The sequence below is a fragment of the Ruditapes philippinarum genome, unplaced genomic scaffold, assembly GCF_026571515.1.
Source record: "Ruditapes philippinarum isolate M1 unplaced genomic scaffold, ASM2657151v2 ctg672_1_1_1_1, whole genome shotgun sequence".
Lineage (NCBI taxonomy): Eukaryota > Metazoa > Mollusca > Bivalvia > Venerida > Veneridae > Ruditapes > Ruditapes philippinarum.
In genome coordinates, this window is record NW_026866363.1 from 70,383 (window position 1) to 95,414 (window position 25,032).

General features: G+C 33.0%; 1 protein-coding gene across 6 annotated transcripts in view; it reads right to left on the bottom strand.

Moving 5' to 3' along the window:
- LOC132732280 (neuroglian-like) overlaps positions 1–25,032 on the bottom strand; it is a 119,910-nt gene that overhangs the window by 17,963 nt on the left and 76,915 nt on the right. For all 6 annotated transcript variants that reach the window (XR_009626006.1, XM_060718672.1, XM_060718670.1 and 3 more), the window contains 5 exons: positions 9,610–9,909; positions 8,362–8,735; positions 7,206–7,437; positions 5,568–5,698; positions 3,593–3,800 (listed from right to left, as the gene is read on the bottom strand). Coding sequence is in view for 5 of the 6 variants with exons in the window: in XM_060718672.1 (XP_060574655.1) it covers positions 3,593–3,800; positions 5,568–5,698; positions 7,206–7,437; positions 8,362–8,735; positions 9,610–9,909 (1,245 nt within the window). In the remaining variant the exon portion in view is untranslated. The remainder of the gene's footprint in view (positions 1–3,592; positions 3,801–5,567; positions 5,699–7,205; positions 7,438–8,361; positions 8,736–9,609; positions 9,910–25,032) is intronic.

A 25,032-nucleotide genomic window follows, 5' to 3' on the forward strand; every position in this document is an offset into this window, starting at 1 on the left:
CAAAATTCAATAAAAAAAATATAACATGTTTTTACAAAGGATTTTGATATTTCTGATAATATGACATCATAAATTATTAAAGCAGACAGGGTGCTGTCAGTTTATTATAGACAATATTTTAAAACAGTAATTTCACACTGCTTTAAGTTTTAAAAGTCTGCCTATTTTCCTCCCTAATATTCATAACAGAAAAAATCTGTCCTTCTTGTCTCTAGAATTTGTGTAAGTTTATAAAGCAAGATATGGTAATTTCACTTAATTGAAAACAAACTGTGAGAGAACATTTTTAGACTGTGCTTTCTAAAAATAAAAGCCATCATTTACAAAATCTGTCTGAAGGACTTCACAAATCTAAACCAGTCTGTCTGAAAACATTTTTTTTATTCCTAAGTTGCCTGCTGGTGAATACAGAATCTACCTCATACGACCAGTGCAGTCCAAGATTTGCTGGCACAAGAATTTCATCCCCGCATTGTTCCCTTTTCAGTCAGTACACAATTTGTTTATTTCCCAAAACATAATGACTAGTCTTGTTTGACCAGTTCATTTAATATATTTAGCTTCCTGAGGATTAAAATGTGTAAATGCTGGTCATTCGAGCTAGTTTAAACATATTTTTTTAATTTTGGAAGAAATTACATCAAGGTATTATGCCTACATCTGTTTATGACCCCAGCTGAGCTCTAAGCCATGATCCATGGTTTGAAATGCAGACACCTTTAACCACTAGGCTACATGTACCACTGAATCTTGGCCTTGACCAATGCAAAAGCAGAATCTTTTCATCCAGCTTTCTTATTCTATAATTTTAATGCTGAAATCCCTTGAAATAACAATGGACAGTTTGAAACTAAAAGCATGGTAAGTCCATTTTAGAATTAAAGAGAGTTACAGTTGTAATAAATTGAAAATGAGGACCAATAGAGATGGTTTCTTTAGAATCTACATTGTAGCTAAGCCGAAATAATAATAAAAGTAATAGTACATTTTGAGGCTGATTAAAATAGCAATTTCGATCTTAATATTATATCAGATTCTAATATTTGCGTACCTATTGTTTGGTGGGAAAAGAAAATCTCATTGAATATTCTAAGAAATTATTAATTCTTAGCGTAAAATTGATAAGGTAATAAAACCCGACCTGTAATATCTACTTCTAAGTACAAAAAATGTCAAGCGAAGCTTTTCATGACTTCGATCTTATAATTTCCCCGAGCACTAGAAGGGCATAAAGTTAAATCAGGTGTCACTTTTATATTCATTTTGCTTCGGAAAAAATACATAAGTTTCTCATATAATGCCCTTATGTTCACACCAGCGTTTTATTGGATTTCGAGCTCGAAAGGTTTTATGTAATTCACACGCCATCAGAATCCCAAAAGAATGGTAATAAGTTTTGAAATGGTACGCTACATAGTGTTTGTGTTGGAATGTCTCGGGGGCCAATCAATATGAGAAAATGAATGGAAAATGGAGCGACGTCTCTTAACTTTTAAAATGGTGAATAAATAAGGACAAGCAAGAAATTTTATCGGCCGCTTTTTAAGTTTAACATGCCTAAAGAAGACAGTGCAAACATAATTTCAAAAATTATAATATCAGGAGAGTTTAGGAATTTATAACTTCCGTATTTGCAATCAATATGAAGCGATATTGCCACCAGTTAGAGACAGGCCAGTCAGCACATCTCTGTGACCGCTGCTCTATATTGTTGGTAGCTCAATTTTTGTACTTTTGAATCTTAGGAGGCATTCTGCTTTGATTCTTATTATGAAAACAGCCCCAAGAATACTGTGTTTTCATATTTAAAATGACAAAAATGTATTACTTTAGAAAATCAAATTTGTGATTTAGGAGCTTTAATATATGTAAGAAGTATTGACAAGGGTCAGAACAGTTAACTTTAATGATACTATACCAAATTCGCTTAGAATACTGGAAATACACTTCCGTTTCCAAATTATGACGCACTTACTTTCAATACATCACTTTATTGGATTTTAAGCAGGCAGAGTTTTATGTAATAATTCACACGCAACTTGTCTCCCAAAAGAATGCGATCAGGACTGAAAACGCATGTGAACACGAGGCCTGTATCTGTCAAAATCAATAGTTAATTTCAAGTGACCTATAAGTTGCATGTGAAGAAATCATTCTCAGGCATTTTGTTTAACCCTAATCTACTCTGCTTAATTTTTATGTAATGGAATTGCCCTGCTTTGAATATGGAGCAAACCATTGTAGATTAAAGGGATATCAATATTCGAAATACTAAAAATATACCATCATTCTGCTCTGAATACAATGCAGACCTGACTTTATATTGAATGAATAGGAAACTTCTCACTGTAAATTTAATCGGGAATTTTTTTATTTTTGTCAGTTATAAAGTCTGTTTTCCACATACTTATTTATTGTTATTTTTTTCTCTTATTAGAAATTTATATGAAAGATTAATTGTCCAGAAATAAAACAAATTCTATGTAAAAAAAAATATAACAATAATAATAATTAGAAAAATGAAAAAATTTGCGAACTTCTCATAATTCTTTCACCAGATATGAGTCTATAAAAAATATATATATAATTACGTTGGAAAAAAGCTAATAGTAAAATGTCACCAGAAATATTATATATTTCCGTCTGTATTTAGATAAATTATTTTCATCTACATTTCAATATACAAAATTGTATACGAAAAAAATCGTATTTTTCCTTTCAAATCGCAAGACACTTGGTTCTTAGCTCAAGACAAATCATTATCTACGTAGAGTATATCTATTTACGTTTATGTCAGACCTATATTTATTACCACTGTGTCGAAACTCCATATTCTCCGCATGTCAGAAAAAAAACTTACGTAAAAATACATTAGGAAAAGCTTTTACCGTTTATGAATTACTATCGGAAAGATTTTTGACATTTTGGTGAACATTTGGACGTTAAAAACAAGGGAGGACGGGAACAGTTAGAATAAACGCGTCTGTTAAATGTACAAGATGTCTACTCCGAAATTACTGTAATTTACCAAAAGGTTTTAGTGTTAACTTTGAAATAACAGGCAGGGTTCTTAAGTAATAGCTATTTATTGGTAAACCATCGATCCCTGTATCTCGAGAGAATTACAGCCTTAATTATTTCCTTCAATTTTCTCCATATTTTCTGTTTTCAGCAGTTCAACTTAAATGTTAAGAATTAAGTTAAAAAGTTTCCACTTTCTTCTCAAGGATTGGTAAAAAAACCTTTTTATCTTTTTGTACATAATTTGCTAAAAAGTATCTGAAGATATTATATCACCAAAGAGGCTTTCAAAATAAACAGGTATGTCATGAAAATATTTCAATTTCCACAGAATTACTTATTGTTTGGTTTGAATGTTCTACAATTGTACAACATGCTTCGTGCAATGGTATTTTAGTTTTTCAATTTGTCTAGTTTAACTAGTTCTAGTCCAGCAGTGATTACTCCCTACACCCCCACCCCTGTCCCCCAAAGCAGAACGATTGCCTTTGATCATCTTCATTTAGTAACCGATCCAAACATGGTATAGTAACTATCTATCTCCTGTTCTTATCGAGGATTTACAACTTACCTCCTTCAGGTGTTGTGAAGTCTATGGTTTGACTTGGCGGTCCAGTATAATGGGTGTTCATAACTGACACCTGTGCCCTGAGGGCCGTGTAAGCGGGCAAATTATCTATTGCTGCGCGCACATTCAGTCTCCCATGATCTGCCTTTGTTATAAGTATGTCAACTTCCTGCCATTTGTGCCGACCCTCACTAGACTTCCAATATCGTAACTGAAAAATTAACAATATTAATTCTTACAAACCAAATTAACCTAAAGACTGCTTGTGGCAGTACAGATTCAACCCATGCCAACAGTGCAAGGAACATTAGTGCTAACATATCTTGGTCTGAAAATTAAGGTTTTGTCCTCAGAGTGTAGTATGGATATGTTTACAAGCCACTGGCAGCTTTAAAAAACGGATACTTTTTTAAAATATTGGATGTTATATAATATTGCTATATCAGAACATTTCAGCCTCGCTACAGTATTTTTTTCGAGACACCATGTGTGATATTTACTTCACAAGACACTTTTAAAATTCAATTAACGTTGGTGTTGGACTATGGTTGTTTGTCAATTAACGTTCAAAGTTAATTTCTATCAAAAGCAAAACTGATAATGCTCCGACTTAAATACTGAATTATTAGACTGAACTTTAGAGAACACGCAACGATCACAAAATTATGAAGAAATATTGTCTAAATATTATCGTGTAATAACTTGATAACCGAGGAAAATGTATCGTGTATTTTCGCACAACCACGCAAAAATGTACAAAGCTACATGATACCACTTTGAAAACCCCAAGTGTGTTATAAACAGGATATAGTTTTGTATAGAAATGTTCACAATTTCATAACATGAATTTTCAGGCACATTTTACGAACAAAATTCAATCACAGATATATAGAGAGACAAAGCTATTGATCGAAAGCCACGCCACTCGTCTCCAAGTCGTTGAGTCAATGAATTTTTTCATCCAACTGTAAAACATTGTCTTTAATTTACAACTGAGAATTCCGAGATTGAAAACATATTCTGTAGAGTGTAATAACAAACAAACCAGACAAGATATAACTCTATAAGCACTTTGGCGTCCTACATATTTTTAAGTAAAATATTTCATCTCGGGAAATCTACGAGGAAAACCATTAATGTTCTCAGGTGATACATTGACAGTTATAGAAGAAAAGATGTTTTGTAAAAATAATTTAGAAGCCTGCCTTTAAATTTGTATACATGTATCATTAATAGTCTAGGAAATATTGGAAAACATAGAAAAATAAGGTCAACAATGGAAATTCAAATATCCAGTACATACATTGTAAATCTAATAATAATTTACCGAGGTTAGCTAGCGTTATAACAGGGCGCGTTATAATGGGTTGGCAGGGTAATTATAATATTTTACCTTTCTTTTCAATAATCAACCAAAGCTGGGTCCGTAACTGCATAGCCTTTGCCATCAGTATATTTATTATAGCTAGACAAACCTACGTATCTGTGTTTATTTCTGAGTACAGGTGGTTGCAAACTAAGTTCCAGATTTTTATCGCAATATCGCTAAAATTAGTTAAGGGACTTCTTTAAACTGACACATCCATTCAGCAAAATTATCAGTTATTAAAAAGGCATACATGTGAACTTTCCCACTTTTAGCGTGAGACTCCCACTTTCTGCAGCCATATTTTCAAAGCTTTTTCTTAAAATAAGGGGTATTTTCACAAATTAAAGAAATCTCCCTCTTTTTGATGTCAGAACATCCTTCTTTGTTGCAAATTCTAAAAGCTCCCTCTTTTTGAAGAAAAATCTCCCACTTGATCATCAAAAAAAATTTCACATGTATGAAAAGGGTTCAAGAATGCAACAAGCGTTATTGGTGTTTGTTTTACATAAATTATCATCATGAATTCAACAGAAGCTTCAGTACTTATGTAGTAACAAATAAAACAATAAATAAAATGTTTGGATCTGTTTGATACATAAAATATCTCACCTTGTAGCCGCGAAATTCTCCATGTATTTTATCCTCTGACGTATCAACAGCTTCCCAGATAAAATGAGCTTTATGAGCTTCAACCTGCTTCGTCCGGTCCAACCGGAAATCTTTTGGTATCACAGTTGGTTCTGAAATAATTTGAAGATTTAATATTATGATTTCTGCATGATTAAATGAATGGTTTTCCAATTTTCAACATATTTATTAAACAAATTGTTCACTTGGTTGGGCCAATTTTAATCATATCAAGGTGGTCGGCGCACCCAACCAGCTTTCCTGGATAACTTACCAATAATGACCGATTTCTCTGTAAGTGACCTAATTCTTATTCTACAATGACTTCTGAATCAGCGATTAGAGACAAATGACCATTAAAGACAAAAGTCTGACATATATTTTGCCATATATTTTCAATGAGCCCGGGGTTTGAACCAACAACTTCTGCATTACAAATCTAAAGCTCGCGGCCCCTACTGAACTTAGTACCTGGAGGCCTTATCTAATTATAATTAAGATTATATTATATTCTAAAAGTGGCATACAGTGATGCTTAGAGTGAGAGAAATCTAATTTTCCTAATACGTAAGCATGACACTATGTCACAGACATTTAACATTTTTCCCTTTTTGCTCAGATTTTGTAAATAATTTTTAAGCAAAAGATGTCCCTTAGACAGCATGCCAGCCAGACAATTCATGTACAAGTTGAGTACGAACATTTTAAGTAAATTCTAAAAATCAATATTTTACACCCAAGCTGGCACCTTTTCAAATTTCATGTCACCCTTGCACAGGGATATAAGTAATAACAGTCTTGTATCTACATAAAAATCATTCATAAAACTCCATGTTGCATCAACATTGATATGTACCAGAGCAGAGAGTCAGATGGCCTTAAATAAATTTCACAGTTAGAAACAGAGTTTTTTGTGACAATGTCTACTAATCAGCCTGCCTGATGAAGTAGAATTGTCCATAAAAAAAATAATTCGAAAAAATACTTGGCTAGCAACCGCAGTGAAATGTTACATAATCCGCAGAATGATGTGACATCATGTCTATATAATTTCATCGCAGAGGTCTGTAATCTATATCTTATAAGATTCATCGAGTTGTTTCACATTTATTTACTTACTTACATTAAAAAACAAAAATGGATTTCTCTTAAATTAGAATGGCGCATTAAAAAACCCAAAATAAACAAAAAATCTCCAAAATGGTTGAAATAAAACTTTTACATCTGAATGTGAACAACAGGCATTCTGAGCCTAATTGTTTTGTTTAGTGGACAAATATAAAATATAAGGACATTTAACCTCCACCCTGCTGGCAGCAACTGAATCTACATACGCAACCAGTGCAGACAATGATTAGACAGTACATTTGTACGAATTGATTATGATCTGCACTTTCGCTATGATTCATCTGAGCATATCCTTAAATGAGGAATGCTTATGTCCAAATTAGCGAATCTAAGATATTTAGCACAAGAGCAACATGTTTTTAGAGAGATGCATATACAGATTAGTTTACTGTACGTTTACAATAGAATCATTTCTAACAGTGATAAAATTCAAAGTAGAATTCATATGTAAGTGTTAATAACTTACTCTATTCTGACCCGTTTTAAACTTACCTCCCTCACCAGAGTAGCCGTGATATATAAAAGCCGGCTGGCGAGACTCCCCGATCTCGTTCATCGCCTTCACCTTAATCTCATACAAGGTGTATATGTCATTTACGCTGGTTTCCCACATTTTTGCGTTTGAATTTTGCTCGATATTTTTGTTCCAATAAGTGCTTCCTTTTCGACGCCAGAATATGGCGTATTTAAAACCAGGACCATTGTGACTCAATCTTGCCATCGGCTGTAAATAAAGTGAATTAAATGAACAAAATGTCACCTTGGTAACCATGTCATTAAATCAGTCTGTATATATATTTATATACAAAGTTATCCTGAGATACATTGCCTCGTTTTACAATTTCTAAATTCTCCTTAACTTAAAATTCTGTTCTTCTGTAACGGCACTTTTGTCAAACTTCTGTTACAATTTTACAGACATATTACTGAGAAATACAGATTTAATTATTTCCATGGCTTTATTCTACTCATTTAACAACTTGTTAGGTTAAAAGAATCCTGAAAAAAGCAATTTACATTTGGCGCTATAATGTGTATTTATTTGATTATCCTAGTTACGAGTTTTTCCTTGATTCTTTAGAATCCTAAAACAAGTTAGAAACTTATCTGGTTTTGATGATTTTACAGAATGTTGTCAACACTTTCAACCTGCGTAATTTGTGAAATGGACTCTTCCAGCTTCCATTCTGGAAACTGTCCATTATCAATTTTTGGGTTATCAAGATAACAATTTAAAGTAAGCCAATAGAGTCTGGTCAGACGTCTGTGCAGACTGGCTCCCTACATACTAGTGGTTAAGGCTTAAATCACCTTCCGTTCTAGCGGGGTAAAAGTTATCCCATACAGAATACTTGACATCAATATACTTAGACTTGCCATTTGTTGAACCCGGAAAAGTTCATTTAATTTTGAAAGGATTTCTATAAATCAAAACACTTAAGTTGAGAAACAAATAGAAGAAGAGACTGTGGTCAAATTGACTTATGAATGAGGAAACTGGCACTGTTCTGTATTGATCTCCTACGTTTTTTGTAACTGCCTCTTGCAGGCACCTTTTTAAGTCTTAAATACAATGTACAGTGAATTATAGTCACTAATTGCATTACAAACTTTTACTACCGATGTTTTAGAAATAAAAGTCACTTACTGTCCATGTTACAATCAATTTTCCCGTTTTATGTGTTAAAGTTCTAACATCTTTTGGGTTTCCCCCTGGTCGTTCAGGGGGCGTTGTACACTGCACTTTCGTTGGAGCACTAGGTTTACTAAATCCTACATCATTTTTTGCTAAAAGTCTAAAACTATACGTTCCCCATGGTGACAAGTTTATATAAGTTTCCTCTACTTCTCCGGAAATTTCATCATAATAGTACATCCAATTATCGGGACTTTCTGAGGTATTAAATTGAACAAGGTAGTGAGTTATTTCCGCGCCACCGTCGTCTCCCTTTTTCCATGATAATTCGACCTGATTTCCCGCACAATTCGCAATTTTAACTTCTCTTGGGGCCTCAGGTGGCTCTATGGGAAAAAAACAACATTAATTCAATTACTTTTGAATTGAACAGACTTTTGCGGTCACATTATTTCTGTAGGTGCTAGTTTATAGATATATACCATCTAAAGAACTTGGTTTATGATCTCATTACTTGTTTTGTGGTATAAAAACGCCCTGGTGAAAATGATCTGACAGACGATACTGCATGCACCAACTGTTCTCCAACAAAAGATAGATCTTATGTAGACAATGGTTTTGTAAAGTTAAAGTTTCAAATGATTAATTCTGGAGACATTTAGATAAATTATTGTCAAGACGTAACCAATGTGGTTGGGTTTTATGTTTTACCAACATTTTAAAATATCATATGGTGACATTCCAGCAAGACAACCTCAGGTGACTCTCTATGTGCATCATTTCAGACAAGAGTTGACAATGAAATAAGAACCACTGACCTTCTGTAGTGTCACAATTGCCATAGGTAAAGACAATACTTTTACTTATTTTCAAATATTTTATCATTATGGTAGTTGAAGGAAACATTTTTACTTATTTTCACATATTTTAACATATGTTCACATGGTTTCCACATTTTTTCATGCTTTCACATTTTCTTTACTTATTTTCACATTTTTACATATTACGGCACCTCCTGAGCATGTACATGATACTCATGCAGGTATCAGTTTACCATTACATACATAAGGCAACGGAAAATTACGTTGAATATGTTAAGTCCAGCATACTGCCATATGTACTAAATTAAATACATAATAAACAGTGCTTCAAACTGTAAAATTATCATGAATTCAATTTATTGAAGAAATACCAAAATCTTTCTCCATCTTTTTATTTAAAAATCTGAAGATAAAATCTAAACAGTGCATTCTTACATACCTCGAACTTCTAGCATCCCACTAGCAAGATCCCGTGCATGATCAATGATAACCACGCAGGAATAAACACCTGCGTTACTTCCTTCCACATTTGAGATAAGAAGCGTTTGTTCGCGATTTTCTATCGTGTACTTGTCCGACTGATCTCTATCGTGGATGTAGTGACCGTTGTGTTTCCATCGTATTCGCATTTTATCCTCATTGAGATGTTCCGGAACTTTAACCGGACATGTGATCCGGACATCTTTACCCTGATCGGCTATGATACTTTTAGGCGGTGGTTTACTGATCAGAATGTCTCCTGAAATTATACAAAAGAAACTAACGTGTAATTGACATTGGTGATTCTCTTTTAAAATGACTAAAATACATTCTTGTAAAATCTTCTGAATTTGTGTAATGGATTTGTCCAGCTTTCAAACTTGGAATTGTCCATGAGTACTTTTAGGGATTTCAGGATTAAATTACTAAACCTCAGTAGATCTACATCATCGAAAACCAGAAATTCTAAATATTCTTACCAAAAACCTAACAACAAATTTTTTCAAAGGGATCGTAAGATAACTGACATTAAAACATATAAACTTATAAGGCATGGAGTCAGCAAATAGTTTTATTTACTACTTTACACGCATTAACATTTAGAAAATTGAAACCAGTGGAGCTTTTACATATGTTTACATTATACTTCTTCAATAATTCAATACGTTTAAATCATCCCTCATTTATCATTTGTTTCGATATTACTATTGACATTTCAACAAGTCCCTTTCATCTTTCTTTCATTATTTTTTTCTCTTTTACTCATTCATGTATAATCGTATGCATTATTTATTGAGTGCACAGTCACAACGCCTTCCATCAAAGTGTTTTGCGATCTGACAAAATGCTGAGAACTCTCCATTATACGTTCTCACTCATTACACCGCTATAGACGTCAATAACACAAAGTTCTTGATCACTAATAGTATTAGCCCGAGGCAAAGTTGCTTTATTGTGTGTGTTCAGGAATTTTGCCGAAGTCGCAGAATTTTTTTTTTCTCTCGGTGACTTCAACGATTGTTACGAGCAGTCACTTCATTCTGTAAATTCCATCAAGCACTTGTCGCATACAGATTAGGGCATGAGTAAAGTCTGAGTCAGTGAAATGCTTGTTTCTTTGATTCCTCCATGCATGATTTAGACAAAGACAATCAGAATGCTAAACAGTAATTTTGATATAAAAAAAATGGGAAGGGGGGGGGGAGGGATGGAGGTTGTGAAACTAATTAATGTTTTAGTCATTTCGTTATGACTACATGTAAATTAATGCAGAAATATTGTCAAATCGTAATGAAATATTCACAGTAAAACATGAATTGAATGAGCAGCTCCCCATTAACTGTTACGCTATGTTTGCAAGCAGAAATTTAATCAAATAGGCTGACACTTGCGTTAAATCTGCTATTAGTGCGATATTTGAAAATCATCCAGTCCTAAAATATTTTTTTTGGTATGGAATTTCAAGTGTTTTTAAAATCTTCTCAATAATTAAGTCTTGTTAAAACACAGGAAATAGAAGATCCATGTCTTTGTGTCCCTCACCATTCTCTGACATCATAAAATTATTAACTTTTTATTATTTTCTTAATCAATTAACATTTAAAAAAAAAATATTTCAATAAAAGAATTACACAAATATCTTTTGTTCTTCGTTTTCTTCTGTATATATTTTAATGTCAATCTGACATTACATGTAGTTATTTTCGTACTGGTTGCTATGTAATCTTTTCTAACCTAGTACTTTATTTCAATGACATTGAAGGTTAAAACTTAAAGAACTGGTTGAGCAAAAATGACCATTTAAAACTAGACTGTGAGAATATATGCAAAACACTGAACACCATGAAACATTTTTGCACTCGTATCTTTACCTTTTATCTTTGTATAAGTCAGAAGATTAAATTTTGAGATTTTATTTTGAACTAACAACTGTTCATCATGCTACGTCACATCGGCATCAAATGCATAATTTATACCAGCGGGGGAAAAAAAATTCCTGAAGCAATGCTCGGTTTCTGTTTCCGTTATTCATTACAGCATATCTTATCTGATGTACGAAAACCCCTGGAAATTTGCTGTATTAATTTGACAACCTACTTTTTTTATCTTTATCGAGGCCAAATTAAATCATTGGGAAGATGTCATTTGGCAGCTTTCGATACCAATTTACAATACATCAGATACGTCTTAATATGGTTCTATGGCTTATATCTGATAGAGATACAGTAGTAATTCTCTAAAGTAAATACGAGTTACGGACCGACAAGACCACCGCCATTGATACCAGCGGCAAACTTCTTGTTAATGAAATATTAATATAACTGTATCAGAACAAAATCTTTTAGTGTAACGCATGTATCTTGAATGCTTGAAGAATGGATTATATTTTCTTAATTATGAAAAAAGATTCATTGCACAGTTTGTTTCTATATAGTTATTTTTAAGAAACAGGGAAAATACACAATTTTTTAACCATATATTATTCTCTCGTGAGAAACACAATTTTTAACCGTATCTTCTTCCTAGAAGTGTCAAAATATTGTAAGTAATTACAGTAATGCAGTAGATCGAATAACTTTGTGCCGACAGACAGACATTTGATGAAATTGAGTAATAATTTTCCGTTGTTTCTTCTGTGATTTCCCATAAGTCAACAACATCTTTTATGCCGTCTGTACTATTATAACAAAAGTTGACGGGTAATTGCTTAAAAGGATGCGTACACAACATAACGCCTATATGTTACATACACGACTGTAGCAAAAGCCTCAACAGTGATCCATTTTCTATAAAAGTACATTCATAAGTATTTCGCTCAGATATTAAGATTATCAAGTTCTAAAGATTCAATGTGTTTTAAATTGGCAAAATAACTCGGTCAGTTTTAGACCAAAGATGCTCAATGAAGTTCAGATACTGAAAAATCATTATTATTTGTGGGGCACTTATTTTCATTGTTTTTGTGTATAGATCAATCCACGAATTTAGGATCTGACAAAATTTCATTGTGTCTGCTGTAAGATTTTTTTGCATCACATTCTTTATCAGGGGCGTAGCCAGCTTTTTTCAACTTGTAGGCACATAAAAGGGGGTCTGCGGAAGCCAAAAACAAGTTCAGATTAAAAAGAGCAAAATGCGCATTCCAAAGTATGTTCAAGAAAAATTATCAAAATAATAACTTTAAACTATGAATTTGATTAAATGCATACTTTATTGAGGATGGTAAATCATGCGGACACACTTGATTCGACTATACGGCTTGAACTCACTACCAACTCCACTGTCGCCTGTTTTATTGTACTTTTGGGACTTTTAAAATTGTTAATTTCTTGACCAACTTGTAGGCGCCTGCCTACATGGCCTTATAGTAGCTATATGCCACTGTTTATGCATTTTATCTTTTTGAAAAATTAAAGTGTCCATGAATTTGAGTACCCAGGAAAATGTTCTTTGTGACAAAACCACGAAATTTCATATCCACAAAGTTAAGTTAATTCACAGTATTATACAGAGTACATCATAAGGGCCATCTGATGACCTGTAGGTGCCCTTTAACCTGCATAATGCAAGAGATGTCACCTGAGTAGAACCCATAGTGATGAAGGTCAAGGGCAATTGGTTTGAACTAACCTAACCACTCAGCCACTGACAAGTTACAACCACTTGCTGCACAGTGTTTACCTATAAAGAGTGACTGCTAACAAGTTTCCTCAAGCTAAAAAACTGATTTTGCAGCATCAGTTCAAAAGAATAAAGGTAATAATAATGTTTTATGTATTCAATTTACGGTATATGAATTCCACTCCATAAATTGACTTTATTAATATTGAAATGGAATCCCAATGATATTGGGATATTATCTGCAGAAGACATTCAATGGTGACATTTAATTATCTTGTATAAGATTTTACCAAATAAAGGTGAAGGTCATATGAAATAAAAGCAATGAAATAATAATATCTTCTTTGAATTTTCCGCAGAAAGAAAAACAAGAGGGCCATGATGGCCCTAGATCGCTCACCTGACTTATCAAACTCATCCAAACAATTACCTAGACAAGCATTCTGACCAAGTCTCATGACAGGTGAGTCAAAAATGTGACCACTACAGTGTTAACAAGGATTATCCATATTTGAGCAGTGCAACCTAGTTTTTTACCCAGGTGACACATATAACTTGACCTAGAAATCATCAAAACAAACTTTCAGACCAATTTCCAGGATACTTGGATCAAAACAGTAGCAACTAGAGTGTTAACAAGATTTTTCTATTTTTAGCTCCGGTGACCTAGTTTCACATGTGATTTCGAACTCATCCAAGCAATTACCTAGACAAGCATCCTGACCAAGTTTGATGATAATAAAAATGACCAATTAACAGAATATTTGGATCACAAACAGTAGCTAGAGTGTAACGTTAACAAGTTTTTTTTTTTCTATTTTTAGCTCCGGTGACCTGACCACTAGAGTGTTTTTTCATCCGAGATGACCCATGTTCGAACTCATCCGAGCTATCACCTAGACAAACATCCTGACCAAGTTTGATGATGATTGATGCAAAAATGTGACCTCTAGAGTGCACAAGGTTTTTTCTATTTTTAGCTCTTGTGACCTCCGAGTTTTTCATCCGAGATGAGCCATGTTCATGAAATCATCGCACAAGGTTTTTTTTTAGCTCCTGACCTAGATAATGCATGTTCGAAGTCATCCAAGCTATCACTAGACAAGCATCCTCTGACCTAGAGTTAACAAGGTTTTTCTGATAGCTCCGGTGAGATGAGACCCATATTCAAACTCATCCGAGCAAAAACAAGCAACCGCTGACAAAGTTTGATGATGATTGGGTTCAAAAATGGTGACCGCTAGAGTGTTAACAAGGTTTTTCTATTCATAGCTACTGTGACCTACTTTTTCATCCGAGATGAACCATGTTCAAACTCATCGAGCTATCACCTTGACAAACATCCTGACCAAGTTTGATGATGATTGGGTCAAAATGTGCGACCTCTAGAGTGTTCACAAAGATTTTTCTATTTTTAGCTCTTGTGACTTCAGTTTTTCAACCGAGATGAGCCATGTTCGAACTCATCCGAGCTTTCAACTAGATAAGCATCCTGACCAAGTTTGATGATAATTGAGGCAAAAATGCGACCGCTAGAGTGTTCACAAGCAATTGTGGACGTACGACGGACGACGGACATTCACCGAGCCTAAAAGCTCACCCTGAGCAAGCTCAGGTGAGCTAAAAAGAAAAAAACATCTTCAGTCCCTTTCCCGGAAGGTTAAATAAGTTACATTTAAATGTTTGATTACGCAGTGCATAGATTTAAATCATCTGACTCGAGATAAAAGAAATTTATTTTGATCATATCTATTTTGTCATCGAGCTTTCACTAAATAATGCATAAATCTAGAAAAGCTTATCTGCCTTTAGACATCAGATTGCTGGATTTTTACTGTCAAGAAATGGATGCAGTAAATCTGTGAAAATCCCCCCACAATGGTAATGGAGATCTTTTTCCCTGATACAGTTAAACTTCCATCCTGAATTATTTAGTAATGATGATACAGGCTGCCATGATTCGATGATGATGTTCCATAAAACTCAAAAATGAATGTCATCAGTTTTGAAAAAAATGCCCTGCTGGGAAATCTTAATTTTTATTTTTGTCAACCTATTTTATGCATAAAAGACATGCCATGTTTGAATTCCAAGTTGTCCATTATACATGAGCAGTCTCGACTTATTTAGTCTGACATATCAATACATTGTATAATTTGTACAATCATCACAGTACTTGCACTGTGCCAGTCCTAATGAAATTAAGTCTTTTTCAGATAGAAGCTTCAATACTACAAAAGGCCCACAACTGTGGAATAAGCTTCTTAGTGTGACATTAGACAAAGCAAATCTTGTTAAAATGTTCAAAAGACAATTAAAGACTAATTTCTTTAAGGACTTCTTTTCCAAATTCTAAGTATGGACTTTAAGGTCAGAATGATATAAACTGTGATTAAATAAAAGCTGTGCATGGTGTTCTGAACTGTGATTAAAAAACTGTCCTATACTATTGCTTTATTGTAACATATTGTTGTTCTTTTTATACTTAGATGTACATGTACAATGGTGTGTATTTTATTCACTAATGTGAATGTATTTTAGATATTTTACAACTCCACCGTAAACTCCAGGCTTTCCTGGATTATAAACTAACCAGTCAATACTGATTACTCCTCATCTAGTGACAGATCTATTTAAAAATAATTCTACATAATTTCTAAATCAGCGATTTAAGTAACAAATGACCATTAAACTCAAAAGTCCGAGGTCAATAATATTATTGTCATCCCCTAAAGATCGGACCAGTAACCCTTTGATTACAAATAAGATCCTGAGACTCGGAATTGAGCAAACCGTCGTCCTTAGTAACATCTCTAGATACAAGTTTCTCATGTACATGTATAACAGTCCTCAGAAGTAATATATTAAAAGAATTTCCCAAAAGTTCCGCATTTCATCTGCCAGGAATATTAAAACTATCTATATATTTCCTGACAAAAAAAGAGATTCCCTATTGCACAATTCAATGTTGAAAGTTATCAAGGCAGATTTTTGTTTTGGTCTTCAAATATTTCATTTAACCCTAAGCATATTTAAAACTCCCTTGACTGTAATTGACTCTAGTTTCATAGAAAAGTCAGCCTGGAAATCAGGAGACCGGAGACAGTTTCCAGAGTTTAATTCAATTGAGTAAAATGATATTAAGGAGTGACTGACACTGCAATTCTGTTTTTGAAATGATGTGAATTTATATATTTTTATTTTAAAGGAAATGATACACCTTTCTTTTTATCTAAAAATCGCCACCACTTCATATAGAATGATTTTTTTTCCTTATTTAGAATAATAAATTCACTGCTTCCTTAAGCATACAGTAAAAACTCTGAATACCGGAATCCTCTGAATTTAACCGGAATTTTCTGAAAACCGCACAGTATTACAAGTACCATATTTTTTCCTTATTAGTTCATTGAAAAGTATCCTTCCTCTTAATACTGGAACCTCTGAATCCCGAAAACTGGATGATTTTCTCTGGCTGCTTATACTAATCATCCATGAAAATTGCATATTTACCAGTATTATATATTAGTAAGTAAAGACATGTACACCATCGTGTATCAACAGCTTGACTACAGATGCACAATGACTGACAATAGGTGATGGAGTTGGCATGGTATGCCGTTTCAGCTCAATGAGGTTTTTTTTAATAAATATTTTAATAAAAAAAAAACAAATTATATGTGATAAATATTGTATGTAAGTATGGAGTTCAAAAAGTATTAGATTTAAAATTAAAATTCTGAATGCAATGGACTCTGACTGGTTTGCAATTTTTTTTCCTCAAATCTGTATCTCGTACCCTTGAAAAATATTCTTTTTTCTACAAGATTATAAAGGAAATACATGCAAATTTGACTCGGTGTCAACATGTTTTTCCACAAATTTCAATTAACATGGTGTCCAATTGACCAACAATTGTTTTAGACAGCGTCCTCAGTTTTGCGTCTTCGCTTGATTACTGCGGAACATGTTCTATTGATATTCCGTTATTAATTTGATTGTGACATGGCTATGCACTTGACCACAGATGAATTGTGCAGAACTAAATTTAATTAATTTGATTGGCTACCAGTAAATTGAGGTCATGTGACAGCCGCCATGGTGACAAGACAATAGTGGTACATCAAAAATTATTTCCACGCTGTTTTGCTTAATGGTTAGTGGTTCTTGATTCCAGATGCTTAAAAACCATTTATTTCCATTTAATACCTTGCAGGAATGTTTTTAGCAGAGAATTTAGGAAAATGAATCAAATTGAGCTGCGATTTATTTGGCTTTTAATCATTGGTAATTAGTTTATCCATTTCTGTAACAGTAAAATAGGCAATATTTTCTTGTCCAGTTTATAGAGCTGTTCCATTTATTTCATACCACTGCAAATACAGATGTAACAGCAGTCTCTCCAAGTTTTTGATAATAGTGTAATAATAAATCCATATAGAATTACGGATGTTCCATTCCAACATCTTGGACATTCATTTTGCAGTATTTTTAAGTTTGGGTTATGGAGTCTTAGGGGTAGAAAAATCAATTGTCTGTATTGCCAAGGTCATCCAACAGCCTGTATGGACAAGCAAAAGAATTCCAGAATTTACTTTAAAGATAAAATGGATGAGTAAGTCAAATTCAGAGTTTGCCAGCACTGGAGAATCTTTGAAAGACTATATTTTTTGATATCATCTATTTGGTTTAGAGAGTAATTTTTTAAAAATAATCTCAAAAGCAAACAGTTACAAATATCTTGGCAGTTCTGCAAGTGCTTTGACATCCTTATTGTTTACTTTTAGCTCCTGGTAAAGGCATCTTGAGAATTCCTGTCTAAGAAATGCAGCCGTATGTAAACATTATTACATTATAAAGATTTAGAGTTAGCATCTCGTAAATTATTTATAGGCACTCGTGCCATGAAAATATTTTTATTTCCTTTCCGATATCAGCACTCATTTCATGAATCCTTTACCAAATCTGACAAAATAATCAATTTTATTCATAAAACAAAACTTTTCTCAAGAATTTTTGACATGAAATTTTATTACTGCTATAAAAGCGGCAGGCATTAATTTTGCACATTCATTGACTTCTTCGCAGGAGCACTGAATAACCAAATACATGCGCTGCGCTTAAGATGACTTCTTCTTGAAAATCTGACAAAAATAATCAGCATAAAGTGGAATCAAATGTTAAAACCATAGCATTTAGAATTCCAAGCAACTATGAGAGAATACAGTCGTCATGGAAATGAAAATAAAATCAGACAGCTTTTATATCCTTCACTAGTGTTCTATTTCAATGAAGATGAAAATGGAATGTGCTTTTATTCAAATATAGTGTAAATTGAATATTAGTTGACAAGAGTTCATGGCATTTTCATTGGCATATGGCCTTAACAAAATGTTCTTTTCATACAAATTTTATACATTTCTGTCACATTCCTTAAAGAAAAGCAATTTTCACAGAATCGTGATTCTTACAGTGTCACCAGACAGAAATAACATGTAACTGAATAAATATCAATATAGAGTCCAGGTTCCTTAAGCCATAAAATAATTATTTTTTGTTAACCTGAGCAGGTAAATAGACTTAAATTTCCTCACGACATATGAAATGTTAAATTTTTGCATCTTCACCACAGGAAATAATATCATTTAGACAAAGCACACCTGAGCTTGCAAAGAATAAATAAATTCAGAATATATAAGCATTTCTTTTACTTTGAAATACCATATCAATTCTTAGATTCATACATAATAAGACAATTCAAGCATATAACTATTCAAGCACTTTAAAATAAAAACCTAGACATACTTCAGTCTTCTATGTCAAAGTCCTCTCCTGACCTATTAACCTAGTTTTGGGCAATGATTTTATGACCTACTAACCTATTTAGTATTTAAAGGTCATGTATTCACATTCTTGAACAAACTACAGATCTGCAATTTAACATGAAAATCACAAAGCCTTTGAGAATTATACTAAACATATAAAGTTTCCCTGTCTCTCTATATGAGAATAAAGCTGGCTGCAAAATAATAATGATGATCTTTTAGTTCTATGAAAGTAATAATCTGGACGAAAAGGTCAAGGTCTCTCTATGTCACAATAATGTGACAGAAGTCAGACAGACTGAATGATTTTATAGAGTCACTGCCTGACCTGAATGTCTAGTAAGTGAGAGCAGCAGACTCTGGGAAGATACAGCAATGATTGACATTTAAGAGAAATGTCTACAATGTTATAATGAATGTGTCACACTGCTGTGATCTTAATTCAGCTTAACATTAACTATCAGTCAAGACAAAAAAAACTATACAATTATTATACATGGAACTAATCTAACTGCAAAAAGCTTTTGCATTCTGCTTTCATTCTGTTATTTCATTTTTGTGGGTTTTTATTTTTTTGAAGAATTGTAAATTCCAAGATCTGCTATTAATTTTATACATTTAACAATGTCCTATATTATACTGTATTTATAAATAGAATATTAAGTTGAAACAATATTAAGTTGATCACACTTAACCACCACTCAGTCTGCAGTGTTATGAAACATTTTATGTAATTGCTTAATGAACTTAAATTATACCTATTAGTAAGAGACCCTGTTTCAAGATTTGTAAAATACTTCATATAATTATATAGACAATTATATATCATCACACCAACTTTTATATATGGCAACAAACCAATTAATGACACCATATGTGACACCAAATATATAACAAGTGTTCAACCAAAATTGGGAGTTTTTTCCCTTTAACATACATTGTCCCTTTAACATACATTGTAATTATATAAAACAATTTCCAGTTTAATCCAATGGATGACTATCTTAATGAAAAATCATATTTATGGTATACAAATAAAAATCACAGAAGAAAATGGCATTGATTTAATGTTTTTAGAAGATTATACACATTCTATGATTAAAACAAGAAAGCTGTTAATACATAATTGCTAAAAGATTCTTGTTAATAGGTTTCGATACATAGCAGGAGAAATTCAATGGGAGAGACTTGATTTTTGTAACCTTTAATTACTCCAACAGCAATTAGCAAACACAAATGAATATTAAAGTATTCAGTGAAACCACCATGATCATTATTTCACCCACATCTTTTCTGTTTTTGCAGCTCCTTTGAGGTGCTTTACAATTTGTTTTCTTGTTTTCTCTCTGAAGAGTTTTGAAAAGCAATAATTCCCGGAAATCAACATGCGATTTCAAAATTTCAAAGCCGAATCATGTCATGAATGACATAGCATTTCCTTGCAGGATTTAGGGAAATAGGTTCATTAAAATAACAAAAGCAGAATTTTAGAGTTGTCACCTCTGATTTACTTCCAAAGGCCAATCAATTAAAGTTAGAAAAGACTCTGATAAATGTCTAAGCAAAAAACTAAAAATTCTCAGCACTTATTAAAGCATTGAATTTGAATTGTCAGGCCTTTTCTATACTAATTTGTACTTCCATATTCCTGCAGATGAAAACGAAACCAAGCAAATCCTAGCATTCATACCACTTTTGCTGGTGGTAAAAGATCTGTCATGTGTTGTGGCCTCTTTAAATTATTTTAGGCACAAGCTTTCATGTCACTTGAGATTGAGTACCACTAACTTTCTGTAAGTAAGGTGGATAGTTACTTCAGTCACATAAAAGATAAGACAAGGAACATCGCAATGCGATGCAACCAGGTTTTCAGCAAAATATTTCACAGAAGCTTTGTCATGAAGGGGCATTTGTTTTTAATTGAACTTTTAGGAGGAATTATGGCTTTTTTAATATTTTAGAAAGGTAAACAGTACTTTATTTTTGCTTAATTTTTGCATTTTTGCGTCTCTTGTCATTTTCTTTTGTCAACAATATTGGCGTGTGGTGTTTTGTGCGATATCAAGAAAAGTATGTTCACAATTTTAAAAAAATACTTGAATGATGTCTTGGAAGAAACATGGGAATTTAGTGAGCGCCAGGGCACTTGATGACAAAGCTTCTGTGAAAGTTTGGTCAAAATCCATTGAGAAATGTAGGAGAAGTTGCGCACTGTAGAAATTGTTCACTATATATTCTGTATAAGGAAAAAATATACCAAGGGCCATAATTCGGTCAAATATTATCTAATCACAAAACCCCGACAATATGTGCCAGCCACTTGATAACAAAGCTTCTAAGAAAGTTTGGTCAAAATCCGTTGAGAAATGTAGGAGGAGTTGAGCACAGAAGAAATTGTTCTCTATATATTCTGTATAAGGAAAAAATATACAAAGGGCCATAATTCGGTCAAATATTATCCAATCACAAAACCCCGACAATATGTGCCAGGCACTTGATAACAAAGCTTCTAAGAAAGTTTGGTCAAAATCCGTTGAGAAATGTAGGAGGAGTTGCGCACAGAAGAAATTGTTCACTATATATTCTATATAAGGAAAAAAAACAAAGGGCCATAATTAGGTCAAATATTATCTAATCGCAAAACCCCGACAATATGTGCCAGGGCACTTGATGACAAAGCTTCTGAGAAAGTTTGGTCAAAATCCGTTGAGAAATGTAGGAGGAGTTGCGCACACTATATATTTTATATAAGGAAAAAAAACAAAGGGCCATAATTAGGTCAAATATTATCTAATCGCAAAACCCCGACAATATGCGCCAGGGCACTTGATGACAAAGCTTCTGTGAAAAGTTTGGTCAAAATCCATTGAGAAATGTAGGAGGAGTTGCGCACAGAAGAAATTGTTTATGCCCGCCCGCCCGTCCGCCATCCGCCCGCCCGCCGCCGCCGACATACCTCAATCTAATAACCAGTTTTTTCCTTCGGAAAACCTGGTTAAAAATCTTATCACGATTTGAACCCAGAACACCCATGCCTAATACTTGTTTCAAAACTCTTTCCTTTACGAAATGTTCTGATGCAACAAAACCAAACCTGCTTACGAGACTAGTTCAATTTCAAAATGAGCCCGTATCAACATGCGGAAATGCTGTAGGACAATCAGCATTAGTTTTAAAGTACCAAGTTTGAGACATGGCGATCGTATGCAAATTCCGGAAGAAACAATCTTTAAAACCGAAGATTTTTTTGCAAGATAGCAGTCGTAATATTGGCGGACATGACTTTTGTAAATGATAGAGGCTCACAGATGATCAGAGTTGACATGATGATGCATGATGGGAAAGTTTACAAAGGATGATCCCTTTGTTAAACAGTCGTTTTAAATGTCCCCACAGGATACAAGTCATAATCATGTAACCCTTACATCTCTCCCAGTCTGGGGGCAATACAAGATAAACCAGATTTGCAAAGTTTTCTTTTTTTAGCATGATTTGCATAAAATGAAATGCTAAATGTTGAAAAATTCCTTTTTTTTCCCTGTGCGAATGATATTTAAATGATTGTAGAGACTTCCCCAAAGACAAAATGGTGTCTAACTGGCTGTGGAATTTGAAAAAAAAAGGCAGGAATTTTATAGATTTAGTTTCTTCGATATTGAACTGCCCTCTATATGAAATTTCACTTTGGTATTAGATTTGTTACTACAGTATTTTTATGACAGTATGTAACAGTGTTGCCAGTTTGACAGTGTACTTAATTCATGCTTTTCTGAGAAAACATTATTTGAAAAACTCTGTTGTGTCCTTTCAACACTTGATGCATATTTAATGTTCACTTATTAACTATATTAGCGTAGACTCATTTTATATATTGGTTTGGCTATTTTATGTATATAATGTTATACATAATAAATGAATCACATCCCCTTTCCATATGTCATGACTATTAAAACCCTAATGTTTCCCTTTAGAAGCAAAATGAGGCGAAAAGATAAATTGACCTATCAATAAATTTTTTTCTATCAAGACAAAGAATCACTCAATTTCATGACTGACCGCTATAAAAAATCCCCCTTACCAAATGAGGCTATTTCTTTTTATCAGATGGCAGAGCATGCTGGGAAAATGTTGATCTTCATCACCCAGAAGCATGGTCATCCACTTAATGACTCAGATGACAATAGAAAAATGGCCGCCAGGAATCAGAGGCAGACTGCACACATATTGCTTTCCATCAAAACCTTTATTATGTTTTTATATTGAAAAGTTAGTCCTGATGCGAACTGTCACAATTTCTGATCTTTCCCCCAATTTTTTTAATGTTATTCATTAGAGGGAGCCCCGTTGATTATAGTTTTAAAAACTAAGTTATCGGGAAAATTTTAAATGAAAATTTTTTAAAAAAATTTTTTTGGTTAATTTTAAAAATTGGGCAAAGGGAGGGGGCAAAATCAAATATTAAAAAATTTAAATCAACCACCCAAAGGGTTTGGGGCATATTTTTAAAAAAGAAAATAAAAATCGAAAAAAAAAACCCCCAAGAACGTTTTTAAAAAATAAAACACATTTTTCCCCCGCCCCAAAAAATTTGGGAAACAATTTCATTTTTTGTGTGTTTTTGGGGTTATTTTTTCCCGCTTCCATCGTAAATCGGCGAATATTTTCTTTTTAAAAAGGGATTCCCATTATGTTTTAAAATTGATAAAATAAGAAAAAAATGAATTAAACAAAAAAAGTTTATTTTTTTTTTCCAAAAAACAAAAAACCAAAAAATTTTAAAATTATGTTATTTTCGCCCTTTTAAATTTTTTCCCGAGGAAAACGGGAAAAAATTTTAATTTTTCAAAAAAACCCCCAAACCCAATGAAAAGGATGAAACTAATTTGCTTATAGACATTTCTGGGGAAAAAATATTGTCAAAAGTTTTTTTTTTTCCTTTTTTTCCTTTTTTTGGGTTTCCTTGACAGAAAATTTAAAAGGCAGACTGTGTTTTAAATTTTTAAATTGGGGTTTTTGGGAAAAAAAATTACCAAAATAAATAAATTGATAGACCGATTTTTGAAAAAATAATTTGAACCGTTTAAATGACAAAACCGACATAGGGGGTTTTTTGTGACCAGCAATGGTCCAACCACCCTTTGGCGCACCTTAAAAATAAGGTTTGAAAAGGGGCAAAAACAGCAGGGGATCCTAATAAACCCAAAACTCCCGGGGGAAATGTGAGGCTTGTGGGTATCCTTTGCTGGTCAAAAACGGCACTTTTTTTTGGCTTTGTCATGGTTTCCTTTTTTTAAATTAAAAAAGTTTTATAAAGAAGAGAATTTTATAAAAAAAATTTGTGCAATTTTCCCAAAATAAAAAAAAGTTTTTAAATAAATAACCAAAAAAAGAATAATAACCCCTTAAAAAAATAAAAATTTTTACTGATGATGATGATTAACAGACGAAAATAATCTGGGTTTTTTTTGTTGTGTTGTTTTTTGGGGGGGTTTTTTGTGTGTTTTTTTTAAATTTTGAATACTGCACAAAAGCAACTTGCAAAAGCTTTTGCCAGAAAAGTTTTTTGTTAACATCTCAAGTAGATTATAACTAACAAACATTAAATAGTAAAGAATGCTTTAAAATACATTGTACATGACTGTACAACAAAAGAAATTTTCAAGACACGCTACAAACCTAATAAGAATCAGAAGTACACATTAAAATGAAAGGAAACTCTTTTTTTTTTGTAAACCACACAGTTTTTTCCCATTTGATATTTTAAAGAAAATAAGAAACATCAATGATCATAATTATCTAATGTAAGGCACCTATGTTATTCCTGTTTGATCAAATGTTAATGAGATCAAATTATATAAAGTCAGGGAACTGTTACAGAAGGGATGGAGTTTTTATGATAACTTGTCAGGAGTTCTTGTGATAACAGTTATGAAGTT